Below are 22,206 nucleotides of genomic sequence, written 5' to 3'. Positions count from 1 at the left end.
TTATAAAAGTACTTGTAATCTATTTAATTTTGGGAGAATCACAAATAAAGACCCTCGAATTAGCAAAATCACTCTATGGTCACCTGAATATGCCAAATTACCATGAGGGACCTGGTCTCAAATTGTAATTATGAAATCATGGCCAAATTACCAAAATATCCCTCTTTAATTTTTTTTTTTAAAAAAGAAAGCCACTGCCTCACCGGAATCCGGCCACCGGTGCCGGAGCTCCGGCGGCCGCTTCCGGCGGCCTTCCTTTGTTTTGTTTTTTTTGCAACTTTTTTTTTTTAAATAGTGGGGGAAGTGAGGTTGGGGGGATTTGATCCCCAACCTAATGCTTCCCAAAATAAGAAATGACCATTGAGCCAACAAATTTTTGTTAACATTATGATGCAAAAAAAAATATAAGTTAACTCATTTACTCTTGTTCCAGGTGATAACAACAATACATTTAAAAATAACAAGTTCTGATTATAAAATAATAAGTTTGGGATTAAATTTTAACAACACGTTTTTTTTATAACAAAACACTTTGTTTCAAGTGATAACAACAATACATTTAAAAATAACAAGTTTGGGATTAAAATTTAACAACACGTTTTTTTTTAATAACAAAACACTTTGTTTCAAGTGATAACAACAATACATTTAAAAATAACAAGTTCTGATTATAAAATAACAAGTTTGGGATTAAAATTTAACAACACGTTTTTTTTTATAACAACACACTTTGTTTCAAGTGATAACAACAATAAATTTAAAAATAACAAGTTCTGATTATAAGATAATAAGTCTGAGATTAAAATTTAACAACATATTTTTTATAATATAAAATTTATACTATGATTAATAGATTAAAAATGCCTTATTATAAATACTTTATAATTTATAAGAAGTAGTTTGATTTATAATGAGTTGTATAGATATACAGATTAAAAAGTATTTTTTAGAAAAATAAATATATTAAAAATATTTTTTATAAGTTATAAATAATTTATTTTTTAAAAGTATAAAATAATTAATTGTTATAAAAAAACGTGTTGCTAAATTTTAATCCCAGACTTATTATCTTATAATCAGAACTTGTTATTTTTAAATGTATTGTTGTTATCACTTGAAACAAAGTGTTTTGTTATAAAAAAAACTTGTTGTTAAATTTTAATCCCAAACTTGTTATTTTATAATCAGAACTTGTTATTTTTAAATGTATTATTGTTATCACTTGAAACAAAGTGTTTTGTTATAAAAAAAAAACGTGTTGTTAAATTTTAATCCTAAACTGTTATTTTATAATCAGAACTTGTTATTTTTAAATGTATTGTTGTTATCACTTGAAACAAAGTGTTTTGTTATAAAAAAAACGTGTTGTTAAAATTTAATCCCAAACTTGTTATTTTATAATCAGAACTTGTTATTTTTAAATGTATTATTGTTATCACCTGGAACAAGAGTAAATGAGTTAACTTATATTTTTTTTTGCATCATAATGTTAACAAAAATTTGTTGGCTCAATGGTCATTCCTTATTTTGGGAAGCATTAGGTTGGGGGATCAAATCCCCCCAACCTCACTTCCCTCAATATTTAAAAAAAAAAACAGTTACAAAAAAAAAAACAAATGAAGGCCACCGGAAGCGGCCGCGGGCGCCGGATTCCGGTGAGGTAGTGGCTTTCTTTTTTTAGAAAAAGAAATTAAAGAGGGGTATTTTGGTAATTAGCCATGATTTCATAATTACAATTTGAGACCGGGTCCCTCATGGTAATTTGGCATATTCAGGTGACCATAGAGTGATTTTGCTAATTCGAGGGTCTTTATTTGTGATTCCCCTTTAATTTTCTAAAAAAATAATTTTTATCTCCAATTTATAATCAGAACTTGAAGTATAATTTTTTATAGATTAAAAATACTTTTTTATTGTTCAAATTTATAAATGAAATTTAGGGAAAATGGCAACACACTTTTTTAATTTTTTTTAAAAAATTTTAATTTATATATCTATACAACTTATTATAAATCAAACTACTTCTTATAAATTATAAATAGTACAATTTATTGTGGATTAAAAGTACTTTTTGACTGCTTAAATTTATAAATGAAATTTATCTCTAATTTATAATTAAAAATACTATTTATTCTTTAAATATAAAAACTAATTTTAATATTTAAAGAATGAAATAATATAAAATTTATACTATGATTAATAAATCAAAAATGCCTTATTATAAATACTTTAATTTATAAGAAGTAGTTTGATTTATAATGAGTTGTATAGATATACAGATTAAAAAGTATTTTTTTAGAGAAATAAATATATTAAAAATATTTTTTATAAGTTATAAATAATTTTTTTTTAAAGTATAAAATAATTAATTGTTATAAAAAAACGTGTTGTTAAATTTTAATCCTAGACTTATTATCTTATAATCAGAACTTGTTATTTTTAAATGTATTGTTGTTATCACTTGAAACAAAGTGTATTGTTATAAAAAAACGTGTTATTAAATTTTAATCCCAAACTTGTTATTTTATAATCAGAACTTGTTATTTTTAAATGTATTGTTGTTATTACCTGCAACAAAATTTATTGTTATAAAAAAACATATTGTTAAATTTTTATTCCAAACGTGTTATTTTACAATCAGAACTTGTTATTTCCAAATGTATTGTTGTTATCACCTGGAACAAGAGTAAATAAGTTAACTTATATTTTTTTTTACATCATAATGTTAACAAAAATTTGTTGGCTTAATGGTCATTCCTTATTTTGGGAAGCATTAGGTTGGGGGATCAAATCCCCCCAACCTCACTTCCCCCCAATTTAAAAAAAAAAAACAGTTTCAAAAAAAAAAACAAAAGAAGACCGCCGGAAGCGGCCGCCGGCGCCGGAGCTCCGGCGGCCGGACCCTGGCGTCCGGCCGCCGACAGTGGCCGGAAGCGGCCGCCGGAGCTCCGGCGCCGGTGGCTGGATTCCGGTGAGGCAGTGGCTTTCTTTTAAAAAAAAAAAATTAAAGAGGGGTATTTTAGTAATTTGGCCATGATTTCATAATTACAATTTGAGACCGGGTCCCTCATAGTAATTTAGCATATTCAGGTGACCATAGAGTGATTTTGCTAATTCAAGGGTCTTTATTTGTGATTTCCCCAATTATTTTTAAAAATAAAATAAAAAGAAATTAAATCAGTACTGTTCACATTAAATCTGGATTTGTGTGGGTCTGGGTCCAGCTTTTTGCAGAATTTATAGCGGTCTTGAATTGTCTCAACTCGTTTTAGTCAAATTTTCAATCAAATTCGAGCCTCTTATTGAAACTAAGGCAAAAGGAATTAACTTTGCGGACGTACGTTGGTGAAAATACAACATAAGATGAAATCAAAGGTAGAAGAGAAAGTAGTTCACAGAAAAGCCGATCGAGGAATGGAAAGAGATTAGAACTGAAGAAGCATTACAACGAAACAGCAACATAGAAGACACATCTTAACAACCCAATTTAAACACAACATTCATCTAATCTAGTGAACCCTAATCATCAGAAACTTCAACACAACACAGAAAGACACCCTATCACAACTGACAAATTAAAACAAACACATTCATAATTCTCCACATCACGGAGACACGTACGTGCATGCCTCCTGGAACTAGCAGGGAAAAGCCAGAAACAAGCCAATGCAAACATTTATCACCATCCATGGCCAGAAAAACTGCATCTCCTGCCCTGGAAACAAACAATCGGCACACCTGGGAAGCATCGAAGTCCACGCCACGAACACCACCGCCGACATTGTCGCACGAACAAAGTCCGACAGCCTTTTCGGTGCGAGGAAGCCGATGTAAACGAGGCGGTCGGGAGCGACAAATCTGATGGTGAAGTGGAAGAAGAAGCAGCAGAGGGCACAGAGGCCGAAGAAGAGGTTGATCATTAAGCACCGGACGCCGGGGCAGTAGCGACAGGCCCATATGGTGATAATGGCAAGCAGCATCTTGAAGATAAAGAAGGCCTGCCATGGGAGGAAGTAATCGAGCATTTTAAGATTGATGAAGGTCTTATCGATCACTTCCTCTACGAAGGCAACTGGTCTCTCACCACCTTTTGCCGGAGGCTCACCGTAAGTGCCGGGGGTTGCTTCTTTTGGCGGAGGAGGGCTCACTGGAAGTTCCATATGGGCTCACCGGAGAGGGAGATTGAAGTGGAAAAGTCTGGAAGTGTGGTGGATGGAGAAATGAAGGGAGAGGAATATATTAATGGGAAAATGGAGATGAACAATGTTTTCCCAATTTACTTCTTCTTCTCTGTTCGTCTGCTAGCTTGTTTCTGGTAACAATATTAATGGCCTTGTAATCGACCCGTGAGAGTGCCAGAGCGGTGAAGCTGTGAAATTGAATTATACTCCTCTCTTAAATTATACTCTTTTGTTAAATATTAAATTTCATTAATTCTTATTTAAAATTTAATTTTTTAATTTTATTTATATTTAATATGTATTATACCTATGGCTTATGTAAATAAAGTCAATACAATAATAAATGAAGAGTAAAATTATATATTCATACAAAAAATTTTCAGTACCTTATAAATAGAACTAAAACAAATTTTTGTCTCTCTACCCTATAAATAAAATTGATTCACTTCTCCTTATTAATGCGTTTTTCCTTTTGTAACAATCTACTTTATTTTTTGTTGGTCATAATTACCCTATTTCATATATTTATTAATTTTTTTAAAATTAATCTTAATGATATTCTTTAATAATAATCAAGTAAAGAGGGGGAGAGAGTTAAGAAATATGCTTAAAATTTTTAGAAAAAACATATCATATTAACTATTTAATAACATCTTTAATATACTCAAATTAATAAATTAGATCTTTTATTAGGACTAGAAGAGTATAATTTCATGAATTGTTTGATGTGAAAATACTGTTTAATCCTCTTTTAATTATTACTATTTTCTTCTAAAAATTAGATTACACTGATTAACATGTGAAAAATTACAATATGAGAAATAAGGGCTTGTTTGTTTTTTTTTTTATTTTCTTATTCTTGAACATTTTATAAAATTTTTTAGAACAAGTTTTGAAAACAAAAAACAAAAAAAATTGTTTGGATAATAATTTTAAAAAAAAACATGTTTGAAAAAAACCCCATATAAAATCATACTTGATAGATGATAGTTGTCGTTGATAATAATAAGTGGTGAATAGTAGATAGAGAAATTTTTTTTTCAAAACTTTTCAAAACAAAATAAATACACAAAAACAAAATAGAAAAACATGTAAAATTTGTTTTGGTTTTTTGGTTTTTAAAAACATATTACTGTTTTTTGTTTTTTAAAACAATCAACTAAAAACAACTTACTAAATAAGTTTTTTTTATTTTTTTTTTTTAAAAATAAAAAATTGTTTTTAAAACAAGAACCAAATAAATCTTAAGTAAATAAATAAAGCTATTCATGAAAATTGTAAAGTAACCGCTTTGTTAAGCAAAAATAAAAGTACTTCTACAGTTAGTGCTTCAGCTAAAATTTGGTAGGACCTGCAAGTTTACTGGATAGGAGTAGAAATAATGGGAGGTTTAATTACTTGATATGACCCGCAAGTTTACTCAAATATATTAGAAAAATATATATCCTCGCATCCAAGCATCTTCATTAATATATTAACTACTTTTATTTTTATAATTTTAAATTGTAATATTTCTCTTAAAATTAAGTATTTATATATACATACCCACACACACAAATATATTATTCAATAAAATAATACATATATTAATAGGGAAATGAAGAAATAAAGAGAGAGGAAGCATGAGATTATATGCTAATGGGGAAATATAATGAACAATTATTTCCATTTTTCTTCTTCGTCTGTGTTCGTCTGCTAGCTCGTTTCTGGTAACAATATTAATGTCTTTAAAATCGACCCGTGAGAGTGCCAGAGTGGTGAAACTGTGAAAGTGAATCAAAGCTAAAATTGTTAGCAAGAGGTTCGCATCTCTTACTAACGCGTTTTCCTGTTAGATTGTTACGGCTACAGCACATAACATTCTAATTTATTTACTTATTTATTTTTGCTCTGCACTTGCGTCCTTCTATAAGAGATAATTTCGTTGAGACACTGCTACATACTCTGTCCGCCTTTTTTTATAAGAAATATTAGAACTTATCACGTAGATTAAAATATTAGTTAAAATTAGTTAAAGACAATAAACATATAGAAATTATAAATTTTTTCACTAAAACACCCTTATTTATAAAAAAAAGAGAGAATAAAAAAATTATTATAATAAAAAAAATTGTGGAAGAGAGAGAATGGGATCAGGATCTTCTCAGCAGCTTAAATTCTCAGCGTCCCTCAGGGGCATGAATTTTAGCCGTCCAGATCAATCTTATATCTCACAGGCTGCCACTTCAACATCCTTTTAAAACAAAAAATTAAAGAGTAACTCTGACTAAAAAAATATCTTTTGTATGATTTCCTTCGCCCACCTCATTTCAACTGGAAGATTTAAATTATAAGACTTGAATTTACTCAAATATCAAGTCTTGCGAAGTCCTCGTTGAAATTGCAAGTTATCCCGTTCACAGGCATTCCCCAACAAAAGCATGTTAACCGCTAAAGTTAGCCAACAATTGACAGGAATGCAACAGCAAAAAACAAATCATATGAACTTATTAGGAGCATAATTGCAAAATTCAGTCATACTAAATATTTGCAAGGACTTGAGAAAGACGTGCTAAGCTCACTGCGTTGCGGTAATTCGGCTGTGTTTATCACACACATTTCAAACTCTTCGCATTTATACCCGTTTCACGTCGAACCTTGCCCAATTTTGCTAATACTATGGTCAAAATACGAGTTCGGCTCTCCCAGAAAGACATCAAAAACAAACTTCGGCCAGAGGTTGGGACGCGATGGAACAAAGTACAGCTTCAAGGATTGGGGAAGGGGGGAGGGGGGATCGCATCAGCCTACCACTCCCGATATCACAGCAAGACAATACGGAAACAATTTCAACCCCTTAACAGTATTTTATCATGTTTGTCACTTTCATGCCTCTATCATCAATACATGAATCTTAGTACCTGGATCTCTTGGAGTAATCTCTATAACTCTCCCGCTCATACCTCCCATTTCCCCCATCTTTGTCTTCCCTATCCTGCTTATCATCCCTTCGGTGCCTCCTCTCTCCACGGTCATCCTCATGCCTCCGGTGCCCCCTTCCTTCTCGGTCATCCTCATCCCTTCGGTGCCTCCATTCTTCTCGATCCTCCCCATCCCTTCTGCGCTTCCTTTCTTCACGATCATCCCCAACCCTTCTGCGCTTCCTTTCTCCACTATTATCCTCATCCCTTCTGTGCTTTCTTTCTCCACTAATATCATCCCCATCCTTTACGTGCCTCCTTTCTCCAACATCATCATCATCCCTCCGAAGCTTTCTTTCTCCACGATCATACTCATCCCTTCTGTACTTCCTTTCACCATGATCATCATCATCCCTCATGTATTTTCTCGTTCCCCGATCATCTTCATTCCTTGTGTGGCTTCTTTCCCCTGAATCGTCATCATTCTGTTCATGCCTTCTTAGTTTTTGATCCTCACCATTTTGACCATTCCGCCCTCTAAAACGGGAGTCAATGTCCCTCCCATCCCGTCTGCCTCTATGCTCAACAGTCTCACCATCACACCCTCTAAGCCTACTTGATCTTGAGTAATCATATCTTTCATCTTTGCAACTAACCATTTTAGATTTTGATTCAGACTCAGTCCTGCCTGACTTTCCATGACCCTCATGCTTTGCATCTATACTTGCCGAATTCCATGGTCTCAAACCAGACTCCCCACCTCTGTCCCCACCAAGCTTGGTCCTGCCTCCCATCGTTTCTTGACTTCCACTATTCAATCCCTCCACAAAATTTCCCTCCTCTTTATTACTGTATGATTTTCTCAATGAGTTCAAGCCATCGGCATTTTTGCCACCTCTTCCTTTCCCCTCAGAACCATCAGCATCAAATCTGATTTTTTCCTCTTCCACATCATACCGTTTAACACTCTTTCGAGAACTTTCATATGCTTCCTTACTATGCCCACTTCGTTTTCTTGAAGGAATTTCTCTTTTTCTGGCACTCTTGTATCTGTTATCAGCAGAATCACTGTCTGATTCACTGCCACTATCGCTGTAACTGTCACTCACGTCAGTAGAAGAGTATGATCCCTTAGCAGAGTCATCATCATCATCAGAATCATGCCTTTTCTTTCTCTGCTTCTCCTTTCCATGTCCACTTTTTTTCTCCTCCTTCAACATATCATCATCGTCAGAATCATGTCTCCTATAAGCTTTTTTAAATTTCTCCTTTCTTTTACTTCCATAATCACTACTGTCAGAATCAGAACCAGAATCAGAAACAGGATCTGAATCATCACTTTTCCTACCCTTGCCTCTCCTGTGCTGATTAGATATCTTTGAAACCTTGGCCATCTTAGCATCACTATCAGAATCATATTCATCATCACTCTCCCTCTTTTCTTTGTGATGCCTCTTTCTACCACTCTTCTCCACTTCCCTACTGCTATCTGAATCAGATGAATCATCCTCTGGCTTTCTCTTTTGAATGTGACCCTTTTTGCGCCTTGAGTCTTTGATGCCCTTCTTGTCATCATTTTCAACGTCTTGACCTTCAATCATTTGTTTCTTCCCAGTGAAATCTCTGTCCAAAAAAGCATGTTCACGTTTCAAATTATACTTGACATCCTCATCAAGACCACCTTTTTGACCAGTTCTTGGAGCATCATCATTTCCTTCTACATTCATTTCACTGACTTCAGATGAAGCTATGCCAAGTGCAGCTTTCAAAGTTTCCATTTGCTTTTCTTTTCTAGCAGCAATTTGGTGAGTCTGTGTGTCGGAAACCCTGGCAACCAAACAAAGTCAAGGCTGAGAGCACCAAACATAATATATTAGGCAATACATCAAGTTATTCACTTCTACTTATCATGGACCCCAACTTAAAAAGTTAAAGCAATCATTCAAACTCTCTCAATAAACCTCTAAAGCCATCAAGAAATATTAACAGTCAAGACCCTGCATGAGTATTGTACATAGGGCTAAGAGCCATACAAATACCTTATGGGCACCAAAAATAAAACTTGGCCATCCACCAGTTAACTTAAAAGCCAGAAGCATCTCACGTAGATAACATAAGCAAGCAGGAAAAATCCATTATATTTTCAACTAACAACAAAAAGCTGAATTGAGGCACTTGATTATAGAGGCCAATGAAAATCCAAAAAATATTTCATAATCACTTGGCCAGGAAAAAGAAAATAACTGTTTCAAAAACATAATATGAGTAAACCCTAATAATAAGACAAATTACTTTTTCTCTGCCATTGATAAAGGCATAGGTCCATCACTTTCCTCAGCAGCTGCCTCCAATTCCAATTTCTTCCTAGCCTCATCCAGTTTCTCAGCAATCTCAGCATCACTGTAACCTTGATCAATAAGTTTATCTTCAAGGATCACCAGCTTCAGCGGAATCTGACGTTTACGGTCATGCTCAAGGATCTCTCTGTTAGGCTTCCTAGTAACACCAGCGGTACCCTGATCTGCCTCATACCCTCGGGTGTTTTCAGCAACCTTGCTAATCTTGGGCTTGACAAAGAACTTGTTGCTCTGGATGTATCCATTTGTACCAGATCCCCTAGGGGTCTGTAACCCTATTCCGTTGTACATATTGGTTCCTAGAGTAAAACTACAATTAAAAAGAATTTAAAAAACGGTAAGAAACTCTAATTTTCAAAGCAACTAAACATCTGAAAGCATTGAAGGACCTATATGAGATGCTCCCACTGGAATCTTTAACATATGCATACTTGATATAATGCCCTTTTAATTTTCGTTCCAGATGCTTTGGCGAAGATGCCGTAGTCAGCCAATTGATTCAGGCACCTCCTCCAAGCTATTGAAGAATGAAAATTTAAACTCAAGCTTCTAAATTGCGACACACAACTAGCCGTGTCGTTTAAAAGACCATGCATTACAAATACCTTGAGAATTTTCTAAATTGATGATAATCTAAAGAGGTTAATAAACAGAATCCCAACACAACAAATCCAACATTACGAAACAAAACAATCCAAAGCATATAAGTTGCTAGTAATCAAAATGAAGAGGGCAGCAGTACAATAGCCGATTACACACAACCGAAGCAAAAACTAGTTATCAAACTTTTATTTTAAAAAAAAATTAAACTCAATCTTTATTCAAAAGCGTCAACATTTTAAACAATTACACGACCAGATTCAAAGCCAAATTAAAATGAAGAAGGTAAAACAAAGCAAGAAACTGTGCTAGGTCGTCCGACAAGTGTTGGCAACCACGCAGGTAACAAATTCCAATCTAGATTCAAAGCCGGTTTGAACAAATCAAACTTAATAATTTTGGGAGTAGACAAAGCCTAGAGTTCAAACCTTCTTCAATACTTGCAAGAGAACAACCACGCAGGGCCGAAAACGGTGGCCGGCTTCCCACGGCGAGATTGACCGGGGGGGGGATGTTTGTTCGTCGACGAAGAAAAGTGATCCTCAAACGCAAACTTCTTCCAAACCATGGTTTGGATAGAAACCAAACCATGGTTTCAGAAGTGCTTTTACAGATTACGAAGTAAATATGTGGAGGAGGTTATCTCGTTTGCGGAAAAGTGCTTCTGAAACCTAGGTTTTGGTTTGCCAAACACCCCCAAGTCGAGACTGGTTTATTTTAGGGTGTTTGGTACGTTTCAGGAAGGGGATACGAGAGGTTTTAGGCTTTCAGCTGCTTGGTTTTGTTGGCGGTGAGGTTTCCAAATAATTCCTTGATTCCTTGATTGGCTCATGAGAGAATGAAAAGTAAAAACATATTTACTATTATATCCTTTTTCTTGCAGCGATTTACTATTATATCCTCACAAGATGTTTTTTTTCCAGCTTTGTGTAAAGTAATTCTATTAATTCAAATTATATAATTTATACAAATTCATTTACATATCGATATATTGTTAATATAAAAATTCATTTACCTTGTACAGGTGTTACTGTACATGTACAATGAAAATAATTTTTTACTGTAGTTGGCAAAATTTATTTGGAGAAATCTACAGTAACAACAATTTTTTAAAATATATTTAATTGAAGTTGCCTAGCCTCCTGCATGCAGGAACAGTATCGTTTTGGTAGTTTATCTAAAGAAAAATCGCGCTCAGATCATAAAATTGAATTAAATTAAATTAAATTTTATTTTTTTAAAAAAATAGGTTACAAATGTCAAGACACACAATTACAATTATTTATTCCTTAGTTGCAAATTAGGGATTTAATTCTTATGGTTCAATTTCAATTATTTGCAACTAAAATTCTCATATATAAAATTATTTAAATGAACATTTGCAATTTATTTTTCAACAAAAAAATTTTATAACCTAATTACATATTGAATTTTTGAGATTTAATTGTCATTCATCCTGAATTTAAAAATAGTCATACTCTTTGTTTTCCTTAATTACATCAGACGGCATATATTTAAATTTACATATCAATATTTAAATTTTTTTTGAACACTTTTGTAGAAAATAACTTAAATTAAAAAAAATATTTTTATGCGTAAAAGAGTAGAAATTTTTGAATCCCAGTCCTATAGTCCAACTCTCCATTTTAACTATACAAATTAATACCATCATCATGCGCTATGTGTTGCATACCTGAATGGACAGTATTTTTTTTTTCTTACCGGCCAGAGTTGCATGGACAATCGGAATTGCCAACCGTTTCTTCTTATGAAGTTTCTCAAGGGAAAAGATTTTGGTCTGCAAGTTCACTCAGAGTAATTCAGAACTACTACCTCCAATCTTAATTATAAGAGCTAGTTGATTAATTTGAGAAGATTAAATAAGTAAGTTAAATTAGTTATTTATAATAAATAGGTGTTGTTTTTCTTAAAATATCCTTACTAATCAAATATATTGACAAGAACTACCATTATTAGAAAGACTATCTTGGAAAAAAATATATAAATACGAGAAACGAAGTGAATTAGGATATTATAATTAGGATTAAAATAAAAGTCAAACGAGGTTTTATATTAATGACCGAAGGTAGTATTATCCAATTTTACTCAGAGAGAGAAAGAAGAGAGAAAAGTAAGAACAATTTGTAAATACTATCTTTGGTCTTAAATATAAAAGTTAGTTAAAGAACCAACACATATGACCTCAATTCATTGTATCTTCCAATTTTATAACGTGTTCTAAAAAAAATCTCTATTGATTGTAAAGTATTTTTATCAAGGAACAAAAAACCAAGTCGAATACTAAACAAGTTAAGATAATGGTTCAAGGACAATGGGTCAAATGGGGTCAATTCTGGATCAAATCGAGCATATTAAAATAATATAATTTAATTAAAAATAACGAAATAATGATTGATGTTAAAACCATCATTGAAATTCATTAAAATCTATAGTGACCGAGAGATATTAGGAGTTGAATAAAAAAAATAGAACTAATAACAACATAATCATCCAAACCAATTTATTACCAATTCACCTCGATTTTCACCAGTTCACCTCGATTTGATTGGGTTGATGTCAGTTCAATTTCTAGCTAGTCCAGTACTCAAACTAGACTAGAAGGGTGTTTGGGTAAGAACAAAACCATAGTTTCAGAAGTACTTTTACGGTATATGAAGTAAATATGTAGAGGAGTTTGTCTCGATTTATGCAAAAGTGCTTATGAAAAGCACTTCTAGAGTTAGCCAAACACCCCCTAGACCATTGGTTGTTTCAACGGTCAGTGGTCCGATTTGATTTTTTTTGCCCTACGATTTTCATCCAAATATAGTTTCAATATATATGATTGAATAAGAATAATTTAAAAAAAATCAACACATACTTGTTACAATATAACTAACTTAACTAATTTTTTTAATCCCCTAAATTAGTTATCTACCTATTATATTAAGAATCGGAGGCAATGTGCGGGTGTATATATATAAAAAGAGAGAAAATTTCAACAATAGTACAACTTGAAAAAATTTATCAATTCAAGACATATTTAACGACTTCATTTTCATTTCTTGACACGTGAAAATCATTCGAAGGGATTATAAGTACCAGAGTGGCAAGCATATTAACCAAAATTTAATCGCAAAACACAATAGGTGTTACTGTAAGTGCATCGCCATCACAAATGAATCAGACACCCCTCCCTATTCAACTTCGTAGAGCTGGATTAGACGAACAATAGCACCGACGAAGAATAGTAGCAATGTTTTATACTATTTTGGAAGAACTAATTTAACTTTTAATTTAATCTTAAATATAAGATTCCAAACCAATTTATCTTTCATATTTATCGGTGTTTTCCAAAGTAATCTGTATATCAGTTGCACATGCTAAAGTCTTATCAAATGGTAGTTTTGACTAATACACATGATTAGTGATTAGCAAGGGTATTTTAGAAAAGACAACACTTATTTATTATAAATAACTAACTTAACTAATTTCTTTAATATTTTTAAATTAGTCAATTAACTCTTATATTAAATACCAGAGATAGTATATTAAAAGAGTTTGGATTGGATGAACCCTCAAGGAGAATAAGATCCTAACTAATTTACACACCAATCGATCTGGAACACAAGAACAACGAATAGCTGTTGAGATCAACTTTGAAGTCTGAACTATAGTTTCTCTAAACTTTGAAGTCTGAACTATTGACAGTGCTAAAATCATTGGGATTAATCAACTATAATTTCATTAACCTCCGCCATCAACTCACCAATAATCACTGCATGAACAAGCTCCGTCCCTAAAGTGGTGAAACCTACGAATATCTCGCATGATGATTTCTCTACTCATGAGCTTAGAAACCATTTTCATTACTGTATGACAATCCCCACACACACGAAGATTCTTCGTTATTCTGATTGTGGTCGATGGATCAGTATTAATAAGAGCAAAGGCAAGCGCCAACCTCTCGCTATGGTCCCAAAGCATCTTCTCCTTTACTTCTTCCTCAACATCATGGAGAACTGAATCTGTGTCAGGCTTGTAACCAACATTCTTAAGTTGCCCATTCAAGTCCTTTAATTTGGTATAAATATCTTCTGATTGTTGGTGGGATTTATCTCCAGCAAAAAATTGATGAACCATGTTATTTAGCTCGACCAAACTGTAACCAGGCGGTTTACTTAATCTCTTTCTTCTCACCAGTGTCCTCACTTTTTCAACATCACTCCATCTTCTCTCAGCAGCATATATGTTGGAAAGGCAAACATAACTGCTTACTCCTTTTGGGTTCATTTCAAAAAGCTTATGAGCTGAGATTTCGGCTAACTTCACATTGTGGTATAATCTGCAAGCAGACAAGAGGGAATTCCATATATCATAATTAGGTTTCACTTTCATATCATTTATGATTGCATATGCCTCATCTAAGTTCCCTGCTCTCCCTAGAAGATCCACCAAACAAGCATAATGAGTTGCTTTAGGTTCTACATTGTACTCCCTCATCATTTTGTAGAAAATTTCTTTACCTTCATCAACTAATCCAGAATGACTACATGCTGATAAAACGGAAGTAAACATGCCTTCGTCTGGAATAATATTTTTTCCCAGCATCTCATAAAACATGGAGATGGCCTCTTTTCCCCTCCCATGAATCCCAAATCCTGTAACAATAACAGTCCAAGAAGCCAGATTTCTTTCAGGCATCTCATCAAAAGCACGACGTGCACTAGGCAAACTTCCACATTTAGTGTACATGTCAAGAAGAGCAGTACCGACTGCAGTATTTGCACCAAAACCATTTTTAACAATATATGAGTGAATAGACGATCCCAATTGCAATGCCGAGAGTTGATTACAAGCACCAAGCATAGAAATAACAGTTGCTTCATCGGGAACTTCATTTTCCATAATCATTTGACAGAAAAGTTGCAGGGTTTCAAAAACATCTCCATGTCGTTCATAACCTGAAATCAAAGAATTCCATGATATAATATCCTTCATTTTTAATTTTTCAAATAACTTCCTTGCATCAGATATTGAATCACAATTGCTGTACATGTCAATTAGGGAATTCGTTAGAAACTTGCTGCATAGTTTACCACTATTCCGAACAACATAACCATGAATAGCCTTTCCCACTTTTAAATTCGTAAGATCACCACAGCCACTAAGGAGAGCAAGTAAAGTTGTTTCATCTCCACGAAATCCAGCATTTTTCATGTGATCAAATATTATAAACGCATCTCTTGCTTTTCCATTCTTCACATAACCTGATATCATAGTGTTCCAAGATGTTAAATCCCTTACAGGCATATTATCAAACAGCATTCTTGCCGTTGCCACATACCCAAATTTGGAATACATTGAAAGCAGAGAATTCCCTACATAAATATCAGATGCCAAGCCTGTAATCAGCACCAATGCATGAATTTTTCTGCCGATTTCATTGAGCAGCAGATCACCGCACGCTTTGAGAACATATGGGTAGGTAAAATTATCTGGCTTTCGTCCAACACTGATCATTTGACGATACAGAACAAGAGACCTCAAGGTATTCCCATTACAGGAATAACCTCTAATCATGAAATTCCATAAAAAAGAACTCTTAAAGACAATTTGGTCGAATATTACCTGAGCTTCAGCCATGCGACCGCAGCCAGCGTAGCAGGCAGCGATCTTGGTATTCAGATAGGTGTTGTGTACCAGAGTACCGCAAGTGATCATGTGGGCATGAAGTTGCAGGCACTTTCCGTAGGATTTGGTATTGGTGAGTGACTGCAACACGGTTCCGCATTGTAAAGAGGTGAGCGGGCAGATAAGACCTTGTTCTGTCAAGCGAGTGACGGTGGTGTATGAAGATTTGAGAAGAAGGGCTTTATCGCTACACCATTTAAGCATGAGAGAGAAGGTTCCATTCATGAAGGAGAAGCACAGCGCCAGCACAAAGGCAAAGTATATTACTATTTAGTAGAGCAGAGTCCGCATTACCTGCGCATCGCATTTATAAGCACATAAAGCTCATCACCCAAAAACGTATCGTATGGATTAGTGGAAGAATCAAGGCCGTTCAATCCTCCATATTTCAACACACTGAGATCGACAAGTACAGGGGGTGGGTTTCCACATTCCATTCATCAAGTTTTCCGGCATCTTCGAACCTGCAAAAGAATAACTGGGAGGATGAACAAACAGAACAACATGACAGAGGAAGAAGAGGGAATCGAAAAGAATAACAAAGGAGGAGGAAGGAAGAGAACCAGTGCTTAATCTCATTCTAAACAAATGCAGGAACTGAATCATGTAAAGATGAAATATATGGACAAATAGTTGAACTACGTATCTTTGAAGAACCAAAATATCCATGTCATCTATAAATAACCTTAATTAAGAGAATCTGACTTTTATCCAGCTGTTATCAGACATCGCACCAACGCTCCTATGAATACAACATTCAATAATTTTTGGTTCATAGCATAGTTCAAGATCTTACACAAAGTCACTTTCCTGAGATAGAGTCAGGGATGTAGATGCTTTCTTTAACTTGCAACTTATGGTTTTCTTCTTTCCACCCTCAATAACTATGAGAATTATTAGAAAATTTAAAGATAAAACAGCAACAATATTAAAGCAGAGAAGGTAATGAAACATGGCTGAAGGATTTTGATGCTGTAATTACTCAATAGGTTAGCAAAAGACTAAAAATTTGGTGACGCATTATCTCCTAATGATCATTCCATTACCCAGAGCAGGACTACAGGGAAAAGAGGAAGAAGAATTCATCTGGGGCCAAACGTTGATCACCTGAGGCGACGGGAATCAATCACTGGAGCTCGATTGCCGTTCCTATCTCTTCCCTTCCGGCGTTGCGTGTCTCTGTTGCGCTTGAGGCAAAAATCACTGGAGCTCGATAGCCGCGAGTCTCCGACCTGTGCATCGGGCATCAGCCACCGGAGCCCGAACACTGTTTCCACCTCCCTCTTCTCCGTCGCGGGTCTCGTCGTCAGATTGAAGCAAAAATCCATAAATCCCCGTTAAATTTGACGGCCATGATCAGTTTATAGTTAACGGTTCAGATTGCGCCTCTTAAATTTGAACGACATCGTTTTAGGTGATGAGCACATGGCGCCCCTCCATGTTCCTTCCGATGGTAACTGGTAAGGAATGTGGACTCCATTCCGCGAAGTCAAATTTTGGTCAGATGATCTTGCCTTGACTGCGTTATAGTTTGATGCAAGACAGCGAAGGTGATGAATCGTAAACTTGGTTAGCTAGGGTTTGAATTCCAAACCTAATTATGCAATCATGTCGAAATCAGACGCTCCAAAACCCAATTCCGCCAAAGTTCACCCCTCTAATGAGCCCGAGTTTGATCCCAATTCCTACGCCATGGAGAAGTTCCGGCTCTACGAAACCAGAGCGGTAAGTGATGAATTCTGTATGGCTGCATAGAAAATGCTGGAACTGCAATATTAGATGACATAACAAATGGTTTAATTCTGAGGAGCATTTTATTTCCAAATGTGTCGTTTTTCAATCATTGCTCAAGCAAATGTTCTTTAGCTGGTAGAGTTGTGAACTCTTCATTTTTGCTTTCTGGATGTTCATTTCGGGCACCAACGGTTTATGATAATGGGTTCTCAAAGCAGAGATTTTATTTAATCGGAAGTGACCGTAACAAGAGGTTTTTTCGAGTCTTGAAAATTGATCGATCAGAGCCCTCCGACCTCAGTATTAGTGAAGACCCTGTGGTATATACCCCTCAGGAAATCAAGAACCTTCTTCAGCGAATCGCAGAAGGCAATAGGGCCACCGGCGGCCTGACATTTGTGACAAAGGTTTATGGGATTGCAGGTCAGTATCTGCATCAAGTGGTTCTTGATATTATGATTTTATGGGCTTTGGGGACTAAGTGGTTTTATTTGTTGTCTTTAGGCTGCATCAAGTTTCTGGAATCATATTATTTGATTCTGGTTACCAAGCGCAGACAAATAGGTTGTATATGTGGTCACGAAATATATAGCATAGAGGAGAGCCAATTGATACCAATACCACATGCCTCAATGCAATCTGATATCGCTCACTCTAGAACTGAGCTAAGGTAATGTTTTTTGCCCCTTGTATCATTTGTCTTTCACTGTGTTGATAATTGTTCATAAACAGTATTTTCGTAAACAAACCTAGAGAAATTCCTTTGTTGGGTTCCTTTTTGGTTGTTATCAAATGATTTCTTTAGTCGCAAGATTAAGCAAGATAATACATGCTGGATGTAAATGACGTGCCTTGTACTTGTTGGCTTCAAGGTTCTTGTATTCTAAATTTATTAGTGTTATAGTCGTGGCAAATTTTTGCATATGTTTGTTGGTCATACTGCTCAATAACACATCTAATTTAAAGTTTGAAGTCCCTGGTAATATTCATTGTTTCTGTGTTTTATTGCAATAATTATATTAACACTGATTGCGAACTGCTGTAATTTTGACCTACTAGGCTAATCATTTTTGTTTTGCTGTTTAGCTCTAGGAATTTATAGTGACTTGTGCATGTTTCTTAAGCCGTTTCTGATGCAAAATGACTGATGGAGGATGTATTAAAATAAGGTCATTGTTGTTGGATCTAGGGACTGGGTTCCAAACTATGCTTTATTTTTATTTGTGTTAGCATGGCATCTTTTTTTTGGAGCGAATGTGTAAATTGCGAGGATTGATTTCTGCTCTTGCCCTGTGGAACGGACTTGTGTTCTTGGTATTTATATAGAGAGGAAGGCCCGTATTATCTTAATTGACTTTTATTGTGTTATTTGTTTTGGACCAGGAGTCTAGAATTGTATTTTTGGCTTCCCTTTGGTGTTTGGTTGATGGTCTCTTTAGATTGGTGTTTCTTTTGACTTTGACTAAAGAGTCTGGGCTCCTCTCCACAGGAAAAGATCTGATCCTCCCTTTTATTGCTTTTTTATTTTAATAAAATAAAATATTTTTCTCCAAGAAATTTGAAAACAGGGAGGAGCATATATTTTGTGGCACAAGTGGCAGCCACCTTATTGAATCTAATTAACTGCAATGCGTGTTGTAGCTAACTTGTGAAGGAAAGTAATGTAAATTGACACGTGTTGAATTAAAGGTTATGTTGAAGAAACTTTAAGCCTTCATTTGTCTTATAGTTTTTCTTTGCAACATGTTTAATTTTCCACCTCTAATCATCTGTACAGTTTATTTGTTAGACAATATACTTGATGCATTTAATTATGATCTCTCTTTACTCTTGATCTTAACGTGGGAGCAGAAGCTATCTGATCTAGAAATTTAGTGGAAATCATTTTTTATTTACAATTATTTTTGTTACAGTATATGCTTGACTGCCAGGCAACTTATGCTTATATGTTCTTTCTACCAGGTACAAAAAGCTTTTATCGAGTGTTGACTTGACAAAGGATTTTTTCTATAGTTATACCTATCCTGTAATGCAAAGTTTACAGAAGAATGTATTGTCCAATGAAGATGAAGGGATGCCCTATGATAATTTATTTGTTTGGAATGCTTATTTAACACAAGCAATCAGATCAAGATGCAATAACACCATTTGGACAATAGCTTTAGTTCATGGCCATTTTAAGCAGGTAGGCTGCTTTGCTTCTTCTCCCTATTATCGGTACTGATTTTTTACTGGTCAAATATGAGTTATCTATGCTTATTTCATGCCTTCGTTCTCATGGAAGATTCTTTCCTATTGTCCTTGAATATGTGTATTTACATTCTTTTTCATGCTCCATGATGTTGTCGAAGTTTATCTTTTGAAATGTGATTAACATGGGGTTGCGGTGAATACTAAATTGTCTTAGGAAAAATTATTTTAGGGTCACAGCAGAACCATAATTATGCTTGGCAATAGCTAGGTTAATTAAGTGTATGACTGGAATTAGATTGCAGCTTATTGAGGATGGAGTGGATTCACGTTGACTTGGAATTTCTTCCCCACCCCCCAACGGGTTTTTGGTTTTTTTGGTGGTGAGGGAGGTTATGTGGCATGGATCTTTCCTTGGTCTTCTTGACTTCATTTGCCCCATTTCTTTACTTGTTGGGGTTCCTCTAGGCTTTGTATAAATCCTAGTACCAGTTTTTAACTCTCCAGATTTTGATAATTTTCTCCTTGCTAATCTTCTATGGAAGCTCAAGACTCTTATACAGAACACATTGCCTTGTGAGATTTTTGCTGTTATGAGGTCACTTCTACTTCTGTGAAAAACATTTCTTTAAGAGCTAATATCAAGAAATTATCAATTTAGTCACTTTACCCATTAGTTTCCTCTTTTGCCTGGTAGACCCATCTCACGGGATTTAATTTTTTTAGAGTAATTGTACACATGTCACGTGTGTTTCTTTCATTGTACTCGTCACTGATAAAACAGGGATTTGCTGACATTTCTTGCATTTGACATCAATTATTTTTTGTATCCCTTTTGTTCTTGGGTTTTTCTACTTTTACGAGCCTACTCTGATTCCATTCCTTTCTTAAAAGTAAAAATAAATCCATTAGCCCCTATAGCTTATGCCGATTTTTAACTAGGTTCTTATAGTTTCAAAATGTTTTAATCTGTTTTTATACTATATCATGGCTACAAAGTTAGTCCTTACACTTTTGTCAGTTAGTAATTTTATCCCTGAAATGATTTTGTCTAAACAAAGTTAATGAGTCACTGATGTGGTACATTAATTGTTGATATGGAATCTGAGCAAGCAACACCAACTATGGGACAGCATATCACCAGTACGTGGTAACCCTCTTGATGCACCAAAAAATCTGGGCTTTCCTGGTTTTCTTTTCTTCACCTTCTTGTAGATCCACAAATTCAGGACCTGGAGCTTTGATGATGTTTGCGTTTATTCTTCCTCTACCATGCCTTGTTTGTTGATGCTGTGGAAGGTCTTCTGATATTCTTGATCTGATGATGTCCTCCATCACTGTCAGTTGAGCTCAAATCTGTCTTCTAGCCCCACCTGTTGCTCTTCCAAATCCATTGATAATTTAGTTTGGGAAGTTGAGTAACATTGTGTGGTAGTTGAAGTCCCCTAATTGACCCGTCAAACCAAAATGGGGGCTTTTTTCGTTGAGCAGAGATTAGTTGGGTAGGCAAAAGGATGGTGCATGTCTGTATGAGGTGGGCTATTGTGTGTTGGTCATGTGTAGTCCCATACCTGCTACCTCTGGTGTAAACTGTAACTGTCAATGGATTAATTTTACCTTCTTAAAAAGCTTATTTTTCTATAAAAAATAAAAAATGTTAAATTTATTTGTTAGGTAGGTTTTTCTATGTATATATGCACACACATAAATATGCAACACGTTATTGTTGTTTCTTTTGTGTGTTCAAATGATTTTTATTGACTTGTAAATTAGTTTTTAATGGTGTGATATCATAGTTCAATGTATAACCAATTCTTGAGTCTTTAACAATGGCAGATGCGTCTTTCAATTTTCGGGAGGGACTTCAGTGTTTGCTTGGTTTCTAGACGATCAAGACATTTTGCTGGAACACGGTTTGTTCTTTCTTGTTCTAATATTTTATTCAGATGTCATGTATTTACATTTTGTCATGAGAAGCATTGTGATAATTTAATGCTAACTGACTTTGTTTACTTTTCTGAATTTCTTAATTAATTCTTGATAGCGTTCTGCTAAGTTTGTCTCCTCTCACCTTTTCCCCTGCTTGCTGGAGGGAGGGGTTGCTGATGGATGATTAATAGTGTTTGTTATGGATTACGTATTAAATATTGTCATTCTTTACTAGTTAACTTAGAATTTAGTATCTAAGTAGAGTTTTATCATTAGGGACAAAGTCTCAATGGTTGTGACAAGTTGTTAGTATTCATGACTTTAATTTTTTATGGGTAACAAGGTTGGGTGTCAATATTGTTATCATTAGGTTTAGTAACAAGGTTGGGTGTTGACTTAGAATAATAGTGGGTTAGAGTTTAGCAACTAATTAGAGTTTTATCATTAGGGACAAAGGCTCAATGGTTGTGACAAGTTGTTAGAATTCATGACTCCTAGTTTGTTATGGGTAACACGGTTGGGTGACAATATTGTTAGGGAGATATTGATAAATCTTTCTGGAGTCTTCATCTATTAGTTGAACATGTGGGGATAAAATGGTTGACCTGGTGTTAGGCCCTG

At 34.7% G+C, this 22,206-nt stretch overlaps 4 protein-coding genes across 9 annotated transcripts; 1 reads left to right on the top strand and 3 right to left on the bottom strand.

The window, feature by feature from the left end:
• Positions 1–3,638: 3,638 nt before the first annotated feature.
• On the bottom strand, positions 3,639–4,160 carry LOC114760623 (protein DMP8-like). Its single transcript, XM_028949896.1, has one exon. It carries the CDS (start codon positions 4,158–4,160, stop codon positions 3,639–3,641), a length of 522 nt encoding a protein of 173 aa, XP_028805729.1.
• A 2,749-nt stretch (positions 4,161–6,909) lies between these two features.
• LOC114760632 (spore wall protein 2-like) lies at positions 6,910–10,595 on the bottom strand. The gene is made up of 3 exons (XM_028949910.1): positions 10,467–10,595; positions 9,374–9,748; positions 6,910–8,908 (listed from the first exon to the last, which is right to left on the bottom strand). The coding sequence occupies exons 2-3, from the start codon at positions 9,727–9,729 to the stop codon at positions 7,075–7,077; spliced, it is 2,190 nt and encodes a 729-aa protein (XP_028805743.1). The 5' UTR covers positions 9,730–9,748; positions 10,467–10,595; the 3' UTR covers positions 6,910–7,074.
• A 2,990-nt stretch (positions 10,596–13,585) lies between these two features.
• LOC114760631 (putative pentatricopeptide repeat-containing protein At3g11460, mitochondrial) lies at positions 13,586–17,016 on the bottom strand. 6 transcript variants are annotated; one of them, XM_028949908.1, is made up of 6 exons: positions 16,779–17,016; positions 16,027–16,196; positions 15,670–15,919; positions 15,386–15,419; positions 15,138–15,308; positions 13,586–15,002 (listed from the first exon to the last, which is right to left on the bottom strand). In XM_028949908.1, the coding sequence occupies exons 2-6, from the start codon at positions 16,167–16,169 to the stop codon at positions 13,804–13,806; spliced, it is 1,797 nt and encodes a 598-aa protein (XP_028805741.1). In that variant the 5' UTR covers positions 16,170–16,196; positions 16,779–17,016; the 3' UTR covers positions 13,586–13,803. The 6 variants fall into 6 exon arrangements, with proteins under 6 accessions (XP_028805741.1, XP_028805740.1, XP_028805739.1 ...); XM_028949907.1 differs by having other exon boundaries at positions 13,586–15,308; XM_028949906.1 differs by adding an exon at positions 16,418–16,474 and having other exon boundaries at positions 13,586–15,919.
• A 195-nt stretch (positions 17,017–17,211) lies between these two features.
• Positions 17,212–21,773, top strand: LOC114760622 (phosphoinositide phosphatase SAC1-like). Its single transcript, XM_028949895.1, has 6 exons — positions 17,212–17,457; positions 17,685–17,889; positions 17,971–18,136; positions 19,429–19,651; positions 21,493–21,569; positions 21,701–21,773. The coding sequence occupies exons 1-6, from the start codon at positions 17,341–17,343 to the stop codon at positions 21,771–21,773; spliced, it is 861 nt and encodes a 286-aa protein (XP_028805728.1). The 5' UTR covers positions 17,212–17,340.
• Positions 21,774–22,206: the final 433 nt, after the last annotated feature.

Source organism: Neltuma alba, unplaced genomic scaffold, assembly GCF_004799145.2.
Source record: "Neltuma alba isolate B1F8T4 unplaced genomic scaffold, ASM479914v2 tig00011005_pilon, whole genome shotgun sequence".
NCBI classification, from domain to species: Eukaryota; Viridiplantae; Streptophyta; class Magnoliopsida; order Fabales; family Fabaceae; genus Neltuma; species Neltuma alba.
The sequence above is the reverse complement of the archived record's forward strand: the minus strand, read 5'-3'. Positions and strand labels throughout refer to the sequence as shown.